The following is a 10193-nucleotide window of genomic DNA, read 5'->3' as shown; positions in this document are numbered from 1 at the left end:
CTTTGTCTACGACTACTACTGCTTTTGTGCCTCCTCCCCCACCACCTCCGGCCATGGAGGAGGAGTCGTCGACACCCATCGCCGATGTTCACAACTTGTTCAACAAAATGTCAAAAAGGTTAAAAATACCCTTGTTTTCCAATTTTTTTGTAATGTTGAGATTAATGCAATCAATGATGAGTTGATGTGCGCTTACATTAGATTTTGTGTGCATATTTGTAGTGTTGATGATGATACATTTTTGCAATACACAAAAGTTGTGAATGAAGATTTTGTCTCTCAAGATTTTTTTCCTAGGAGGATGTAACACAATATGATAAGCACAATCTTGACATGGAGGAAGAGTGTTTTCCTGAAGCTCCACGGGGAAGAACCGGAATCTACACCAACACCGAAGACGTGTTGATATGTACAGCTTGGAAGAAAATCTCCCTTGATGCTGCCATCAGAACCCATCAACCGATGAGCGCATATTGAAAGCACATCAAAGAGTTCTTTGTTGAAAGAAACACTAGTGGTCATCACCGATCACCCCTTCTCTCTGCCACCGATGGAGCACAATATCCACCGAATGTAAAAAAATGGTCGGCTTGCTTGACCAATGTCAATCGCATGTACTTAAGTGGTTGTAATGAAAGTGATAAGGTGATTGTTTGCTACATCTGAGTGCTTTCTCTTTTAAGTATGCATAGGTGTCTAACTATGTTTCTTAATTGTGTTGTAGCTCTTGCTTGCTCAAGGTTTGTTTTAACAAAGAGGGAATAAATGGGACAAGAGGAAGAAGAAAGGAATACCATTCAATTTCTTACATAGTTACAGAAAGCTTAAACATGAGTAGAAGTGGAAGAACCAGGAGTTCTTTAAAGTTCCTAGGAGGAAGATCTCGGTTGTTGATCGTGATGATGATGATTATGCATCAAGTGGCGATGAGGGAAAAGATCCCCACTCCCCACTCCATTGCCAAATCGAGAAGGCCTGATGGTAAAAAATAAAGAAAAGGGAACAGAAGTAAAAGACAACGATCCTAAGGAAGGTTTTGAAGTCATTGTCATTGCGATAAAGTAGTATGCCAAAGAAAAAATGCTTTTGAGAATGAAAGAAATAGAGGAGAGGGAGACGTCGAAAAGCGCAAGGCGGCGTCAAGGAGAAGAGGATTGCGTATGAGGAGCGGAAGCTAGAGCTTGAGCAAAGGAAGGTGGAGGCCGACGAGCTCAAGGCGACCGAAGAAAAAGCAGAAACACTTATGTTCATGGACACAAAGTGGTCTCAACGCGAAGGAAAAACATATGTTGAGCTTTCTCGCGATGAATTGTTGGCGAATAATACCACGCTCGTGAGGAACATGATGAGTGTCGGTATGGGTGGCGACAAGGGATGAGGCATGGTGGCATGGATGATGGCATGGGAGAACTTATGAGTGGTTTGATGAGCATGATGGGAGGTGGCTTTGGTAACATGATGAGTGTCATGGGAGGTGGCTATGGTAGTATAATGGGTGCTATGGGAGGAGACTTGGGTGGCATGGGTAGCATGTGATATGGTTTTAGTTATACCATGGGTGCCATGAGAGTCGGCTTTGGTGGACTGGGTCGCGACATCTATGGTGCACCGTGTGACAGTGAAGAGAAAGAAGTCAATGATCACCATTAGAGGCCAATGTTCACAACGAGACCAATGTTGACAATGTGGCAAGTGACAATGGAGAAAATGAAACTTGGTAGGCTATGATACTTTTATGTTTACATGTACATATGCATTTGGAGACAACAAAAATTGATGCGGCCGCCCTATTTTAGGGCATCTGTTGAAGCACTAGTGCCCTATTTTAGAGCATCTATTGGAGATGGTATTTTTTTGCCTTAAAAAGTACTTTTTGGTGTTATAAATTTTGCTCAAAGCCCATTTTAATGCCCTAAAACAGGGCACGTATTGGAGATGCTCTTATAACCTTTTTTTATAACTATAACTTTTTTTAGTTGAACTATAACCTTTTTGTTTTTAGAACTTCTTAATGAGCAATTTTTTGTTTTTAGAACTGGAAACTTTTTTCTAGGGGTTTTAGAACTGGAAACTGGAATGGGCGGCGCTATGCGTCGGCCGACGGACGCGTTATAATGATCCGCCAGTTGGACAACCGTTTGATCAGAGCGCTAACAGCCGTTCGATGTAACCACCTCGCGTCGACTGACCCCTCTTTAATTCCTGCAACAACAGCTCTGTTTCAAAAACAGACTCCCCTGTCCACCGTCCCCGACAGAGCTGCACCCAACACAATGCCGCCCCAAACCATCGCAAAAAAATCAGTTGCCGCCGGCGCGCAGGGGCAAGTAATCCTTGTTCCCTTTGTCGTATTCCTGCAACAAGATCATTGTTGCAAAAGTTGCAAGAACATCTCCGGCCTCTTCCCTAGATTCCTGCAACAAGACCCATGTTGCAAAAATTGCAACAACATCTCCGGCCTCATCTATGCATACCTGCAACAAGACCATTGTTGCAAAAAAAAAACTTCTATGTATTCCCGCAACAAGACCCTTGTTTCAAAAATTACAACATCTACGAGCTCTTCTCCGTATTCCTGCAACAAGACCTTTGTTGTGAAAATTCCGCCTGAAGCACTTGTAGTATATGTAGTGAATTTCATCCAAACCTCGATGGTGAGTAACACACACATGTAGCATCCGGGGCCTAGCCTACAACGGCGGAGCCTTGAAGTAGGCATGCAATGGATCTGGCCAATAAGGCGTGTCCCATGCATGAGGCTTGTCCCCGATGCAGTAACATAGTAAGGAGGAGAGGGGAGATGAGAGAGATGCATGAGCAGCGCCGGCTCAAGGAGAGAGTGGGGGAGATGGAAGCAGACGGGGTGGACGCAAGGAGAAGAAAACGATTCCACCGAGAAGCTTCAGGAATGGGAGGCGTGGACGTTGGCGTGAGGATAAGAACGAGCTGGCCCCACGAGTACACGCGTCGCAAGCGTGATGAGGCGGATGGGGGTTGAAAGATCTGCCGGGTGACCACAAGTTTTTCCCAACTTTTTTTTTGAGAAATGCAAGTTTTTCCCAACTGGAATAGCGTAAGCAAGCAGTCTACATCCCGGCCCGTATTTTTGTTAAAGGCCCATCACAAAGAAGAGGAGAATTTTTTCGTGAAAAAGAAAGGAGGAAGACACTCCGCGAGTGACCTAGCTCTCGGCCCATCCCTCTCTATCCCCCGCCGCCGCACCAGCTCCGCCTCCGCCACTTAAATCTCCGGCGACCGCCGAAGCTCCAGTGACCGTCCTCTTCACCCTCTCCCGGCCGCCGCTATGAGGCGCTTTCTCACCCATCTCCACCACCACTCCCACCGCCTCCGCCCATCCCCACCACTCTCTCGTATCCCCACAACCAAGAACAACCTCCCTTTCCTTGTCTCCCGTCGCCTCCTCTCCGACGACGCCTCTCCTCCGGCCGCCGCGCCGTCGCCTCCCCCTCCTCCTCCTCCAGCCGCCGCGCCACCGCCTCCCCCTCCGCCGTCAGCCATCGACGTCCCAAACGAAGGTATTTTCTCCTCAAACATTTTCGCTCCCTCGACCCAACGGACGAACGAACACTAGCTGCTCGGCCAAATGCTCTGCCACAGAGTGGAAGGACGTGCGTTTTTGCCTGTCCACACTCGAACATAACCATCTTCCGGAGAGATCGCGCCCACACCTCCTGCTCGACTAAATGCACCACCTATACTAATGCTGCTGCCGCCCGCATCCCTCACTTCCGAGCCAAATAGCAACGTGCGGAAGGATACTGTTGCTAGGTTTTCATCTGTTCGACCAAATGCCGCGCCCAAAAATACTTCGCACTCAAGCGGGAAAAATGTGTGCTCTTCCCGTGCCAGTGTGCCACGGCATGTGTACCATATTGAATCGTTCTTCTGCATCTGTTCTTGATGATTCCTCTGATTGCAGAATTGAAGCGGAGGTTGGAAGCTTACTATAAGGTGGAGGATGAGTCGGAGCTATCGTCTGTGGCTGTGGCTGTTCTCGAGCGGAATCTTGCAGATGCACACAGTGAGACCGATGATGAACTTATCGAGGAGCTGCGCGACAGGCCACTTCCTCAGGTCCATGATCGGGACTTTGAGGCTGACTTTGACGAGATGTATGAGACTGATGAGGAGCTTACTGACCTGTACAACGCGAGGCAGTATGTTGAGAAAAAGATGAAGGACGATAAGTCATCTAATAACATGAATGAAACCAAGTGGGATGAGGAGATCAAGAAAGCAGCAGAGAAGGGCCAGCTGAGTAACATGAAGGAGTGTGAGGATATCCTCGAGGACATGCTCCACTGGGACAAGTTACTACCTGGTTAGTGGAATCTATATCTCCCTCTTTCTGTAATTGCTATAATGGAAGTAAATCTTTCGCAAATACAATTTACTTTGCATGGGTTGAATGTAGTGCCTTGGTCGAACTGGGGCTAAAGATTGGACGAGGCAGATTATTATTTCAATAAAATGGTGAGAACTAAAATTTGTTTGCCATATTAGTTAGTTCCATGATAGCTAGATTTCTTTGGCATGGTATTTCAGGTTTGCTAGTCGTGGTGAAATTTAAAAAAAACTCAGGTTTAATGAGATTGTTTGTATGTCTTAAAATAAAATTTAATGAGGTTTGAGTTGTTTTCATTTTGGTTCATATGTAACTTAAACTGCTTATGCCACGAAGGACCCAGTAATAACTGTAGAATTTTTCATTCAGTATGTATGTGCACTGTTAGTATTGTAAACCTCTAGAAGAATACGAACCCAAATGAAGTTAGTGTGACCATGCTTCCTTTTGTCTTTGTTGGGTGATGCATCGCTTTATGGTCTTGTATTGCCATCAAGAAGATTTGGACTGATTTGTCTTCAAGGGAAGTAGGCGTTCTGTCTATTTTTCTCTGACCTTTTCAAAGATAAGTTATGGTCAACCAGCTAGATGGACCTATAATATTTCCACCTTACATATGCAGCAGGGAATATTGCTTGTCTCTCCTTTGTCCTTTTCACTTAACTGATCAGTTCTTGTGAGCTTTTTTAGTCTCTATTATCTTGTATGTGGACGATTTGTTGTACACGCCAGTCTTTATTGCAAGTACCTCTTATGGCTGTCATAAGTATATTTGAAGTATCGAAGATACAGGACTTCTGCATAGACTCTTGATTCAGATCTAGAAGCCTGTAGCACAGTCATATTATGTTTCATCTGTTTGAGGCCATCTCTATTGCCACAAGCCCCCTGCAATAGTGAAGCAACATCTCTCTGTCTCCAGTAGCAATACAAGATAATTGGATTCCATCTATTAGAGTTAGCTTTCCATAATTAGTTCACTTCAATTTAGTTCATTACATTGTTTCCATCGCTTAGGCGCACATTTGTATCTTGCCTAATGATAGCCTCCTGTTTGTCCAGCATTCCTGGCCCTTACCCTAGCAAGCAATACCGTGAACAAAATTCAGCTAGTACCATGTCCTTATCGCCTATGTATTCATTCTACTGATACCCTTATGATTTTCCCGCTTGCTACCTAGTATTTATGTGTTTGTTTACTGCATAAAATTATATATATGGAATCTTTGTGAGTTTCCTGGACATCTTAGGCACCATATTGGGAGGGTTGTTAGTCTTTTATGCGTCGCTGGGCATGCATTGTAAGTGGATGCACAGCATGCTTGTCTTTGAAGAAATTGTTGGCATGGATGTATAAGTACCCACTAATAGAAGTTTTTTTTTTGAAATGAACCTTTATTCATCAGTTTAGTAGTTAGTACTGAAGAAAAATACTGCTGTTAGCTAATAAAGTTGCACATGCAGTGATTATGAATGATATGTTAATACGCTGAACTTATTACTATACAGTTGGTATTCATTTGGGTTTAGATACTGATCATGTCAACCGAATGTACATCTTTACCTGATTGTGGCCCTTTTTACATGCTATCTGGTTTGCTTTCTATTGGGTGTGTATTTGCAAACACCCTAGCTATTGACTTGCACATGATATTACTTAGATATGAAAATCTTTTTTTCATGCATACCTTAGGAGGGTGTTATATCCATATAGACTGTCAGGGTCCTTTTGATATTCCCTGTATTTTTTTCCTGTGGTTGATGTATTTTGACTCATTTTGTATATCCTGTTATATTACATCCAGATGAGATAAAGCAAAAGGTGGAGGCCAAATTTAACGAGTTGGGGGACATGTGTGAGAGGGGGGAGCTTGAACCTGAGCAGGCTTATGAGCTATTTAAAGATTTTGAGGATAAGATGGTCTCGGAGTGCACAGAACTGATGGAAGCAGAGCCGCTGACTGTAGATGAACTTTCTGAGGCAGATAATAAGAGCGCCGAGTTGAATGATCCACCTGGTGAGGGACCTGTTCTAAGGTGGGAGTCACGCATTGTCTTTGCTCCTGGTGGTGATGCATGGCATCCCAAAAATAGGAAAGTTAAACTCAGTGTAACCGTCAAGGAACTGGGACTTTCACGGCATGCTTTCCGTCGATTACGTGAGGTTGTTGGAAAGAGGTATAATTCAGGAAAAGATGAGCTCACAATAATCAGTGAAAGGTATGCCAAATGTTCCTGCTTCCATCGTCCATATTAGTATCGCTCAGTTTGTTGCATGTAACACTAATATTGCTGAGATTTTTTTTGCTGTTTGCAGAACTGTACTTTCTGTAGATGCAGTAGTTCTTGCGTCTTAATATAAGTACTTTGACGGCAGTCCATGCTTCAAATTCAGGGCAGATTATGTATCCGGATAGTAAAATTGGAACACCCGTTAGATGAAGGTTGCAACTGTTAATTATCAGATGAAAACAAAGCATGATTAAACAAGTACATCTTTTGTTAGTTTGCTAAACGATCTGTTCTGAAATGCTATATTTTCTGGTTACCATATTAAGCGCTCTACTATCTAATATGCAAGTCAGTTAAGTTTGATCTGTATTGTGCTTTTGTATCTGCACTTGACAGTGAAAGTTTGCTGACAAGTTTCAGCCTTCGTCTGCTTATTATTCAGGGTGCTTGTTAGGTATGCTTAAAGTTTGTGGTTTGGCAAACATAAACTGTATATTGAGACATCGAAGAATGCTAGAAAATTTCAGCATTTCAATGATTGGTTGGATGTGTTTATGGTGAACAACCCAAGTAGGGGTAGCATTTGCGTATTCTTAAATTTATATGCTATATTCGTTCTTTGGCTTATTATACTTGCAGATTTCAGGATGGTATTCCTACAAACATCACTTGGTGCTACTTGTAGATAATAGTTGAATTACTGCTGCAGGTTTGATCATCGAGAAGAGAACAGAAAAGATTGCTTGAGAACACTGTATGCTCTAGTGGAAGATGCGATGAAAGCCGACGTGTTGGCCAATGCTGCTAGAGATGCTTATGTTAAGGGGAGGCTCCAGGCTAACTCTCAGTTCATGGACCGGCTGAAGATGAAGACTCAAAAATTAAGGCAAGCTGCATAAGCTGCGGAATGGAGCTTCCGGTTGGAATATTTCATCTCCCTTGTTATCAATTATGGAGACCGTCATGCTCAATATTTGTACGGCTATCTGCAATACATGGATAAGGAGAAAGATGTGTCCTGCACTTCATTTTGCTGCCCTTCTTTGCACTATTTTGTAGGTTTACTGTATATTTTGCTCCTTCCGAAGGAAACTATATTTTATATTCCGAACATACCATGCCCGTGCAAACCACTTTGCACAAGCGATTAGTGAAGAAACTATTAATTGTCCCGGAATAAGAAAGCTACGCCTCGCTGATTGTAGTAAATTTTTCTTCAGCTCTGTCATTTGGCAAACCGTTATTACTTGTCCTTGGTAGTGGTGGGATGGTGACAATCTGTTTTGGCAAGGAAGCCGCAATTTGTTTCTGTCTTGAAATGATGAGAAATGACATTGTGCCGTGACAATTTTTTGCTTGTAAAATAAGATACATGTCTTCATGAGTTTGAAAAAGGAATAAGCAGTTTTGGCTCCAGAGGAATTAGAACATGTTCCTCGAAGATGACAACGCCGTGTGTTTACCCCAGGTCAAACTGCCGGCACAGTTCTACGTCTGGGCTGGAGAGGATGATCACATTGCTATGAAGATACACAAGTCTTCGCCTTGTTCTTATTGAGCTAAGTCCTTGGAAATCGACTGATCACTCGTGGTACATCTTGCGGTGATCTCCAAACCGATACAAACTTGCTCTTTGGCAGTTCCACACTTCGGATGCTCTTGATCGACTTTTAAACATCTTGAGGATTAGGGCTGGACGAAAAGCTCGAAGCTCGCGAGCATAATGAGCGCTCGATAGTTTGACTCGTGCTTGTTAGTTAATGAACGAAGCCGAACAATGATTTTTGCTCGTTAAAATTAATGAGCATAATGAGCAAGCAAACAAGTTTCATGAGCTAACTCGTTTAGCTCGCTAATTTTCAAAAGTATCACATGAGACCTCTAGTCCAAATCATCCCACTAACAAAAGAGTTGCTAGTTAGCCCAGCCTTGAAGCCTAGCACCCCAACCCACTTCGGCACTTCTCCTCTAGACCTAGGAGCTAGCTGCTAGGAGACCCTAGAGTAAACCAGGAGCCAACCGCCAGGAACCAAACGTCCTTGTTTAATTTATATCGTTGTGAATTTTTAATGGGATTATGGGATTCCTCTCTGTTGTTTATTGCCTTAATGTCCTTGTTTAATTTATTCTTTTGTGAATTTTTGATGGTATTATGGGATTCTTCTATGTTGTTTATTACCTTAACAAGCACTCGTGACACTAGTAGAAAACATAGCTTACGTTCGGGCCAGATAAGCCCATTAATCCCGGTTCAGTCACGAACCGGGACCCATGGGTCCATTGGTCCCGGTTCGTGAGGCCAGGGGGCCTGCCGGGCCTCGTGGGGGCATTGGTCCCAGTTCGTCTGGCCTCTTTGCCCCGGTTGCTGGGACGAACCGGGACCAATGGGCTCGCTCCTGGCCCACCATCATTGGTCTCGGTTGGTGACTTCAACTGAGACTAAAGGCTGCCCTTTAGTTTCGGTTCATTTCACGAATCGGGACCAATGAGATGCCTAAATAAGTAGGAACAAAATAAAATAAATAAGTAAAAACAAAATAAACTTTAATAAATAAGTAGAAACAAAATAAACTTTAATAAAGTAAAATAAATAAACTTTAATAAAATAAATAAAAATAGCAGCAGTAAGTAGAAACAAAATAAAATAAATAAAAAAAGAATTTTCATAAAATAAATAAAAAAGAAAAAAAGGAAAGAAAATAAATAAGTCGAAACAAAATAAACTTTAATAAATAAGTAGAAACAAAATAGACTTTAATAAATAAGTAGAAACAAAATAAACTTTAATAAATAAGTAGAAACAAAATAAACTTTAATAAAGTAAAATAAATAAACTTTAATAAAATAAATAAAAATAGCAACAGTAAGTAGAAACAAAATAAAATAAATAAAGCCCAAAAAAGTGCCACCTACTGGGCCACCACGGCCTGAATACGACTAGAAACCCAATCATGGGACATGATTCAGACCCGTAGAAGGCCTAGTAGGCCCACACGCACACACTAACAGTGTTAGGCCCGAAAGCCTGCAGTTGAGAGGAGCTCGAGAGGGTGGGCACAGCAGCGCTTATAAATCACTCTCGAGCTCTCTCAACTTAGCGAGGTGGGACTAAACTTTGGCCGCGACGCGGGCAGCACAGGGCCTTTAGTCCCGGTTGGTGTCATCAACCGGGACCAAAGGCCTCTGCTTCCCGCCCTTTGGGCTGCCGAAAAGAGACCTTTGGTCCGGTTGGTGGCACGAACCGGGACCAAAGGTAGGCATTAGTCCCGGTTGGTGCCACGAACCGGGACCGATGTCTTTGCTATATAAGCCAGCACTTAGCAGTTTTTCCAAAATTCATCACTTTCTTCTCCGCCCGACGCCGCCTGCTCCTCGTCGCCGTCGCCGCCAAGCCTTGCCCCGACGCCGTCAGGCTGGTCCACCTCGCCGTCGCCGCCGCCGCCGACGCCGTCAGGCTGCTCAACTTCGCCGCCGTCGATGCCCTCGACGCCATCTGCCCCGACGCCGGCGCCGCTCCCCGCGCCCCTGCGCCCGCCTTGACGCCGCCCGTCGTGCCCCGCCACCCCCTGTGAGCACCTACCTCGCGCCCGCACCC

General features: G+C 43.9%; 1 protein-coding gene across 1 annotated transcript; it reads left to right on the top strand.

Moving 5' to 3' along the window:
* Positions 1–3149: 3149 nt before the first annotated feature.
* On the top strand, positions 3150–7835 carry LOC119277065 (MICAL C-terminal-like protein). The gene is made up of 4 exons (XM_037558273.1): positions 3150–3536; positions 3941–4342; positions 6172–6586; positions 7308–7835. The coding sequence occupies exons 1-4, from the start codon at positions 3305–3307 to the stop codon at positions 7495–7497; spliced, it is 1239 nt and encodes a 412-aa protein (XP_037414170.1). The 5' UTR covers positions 3150–3304; the 3' UTR covers positions 7498–7835.
* Positions 7836–10193: the final 2358 nt, after the last annotated feature.

Source organism: Triticum dicoccoides, chromosome 3B, assembly GCF_002162155.2.
Source record: "Triticum dicoccoides isolate Atlit2015 ecotype Zavitan chromosome 3B, WEW_v2.0, whole genome shotgun sequence".
In the NCBI taxonomy this organism is placed as follows: Eukaryota; Viridiplantae; Streptophyta; class Magnoliopsida; order Poales; family Poaceae; genus Triticum; species Triticum dicoccoides.
This window is presented reverse-complemented; position numbering and strand designations above follow the sequence as displayed.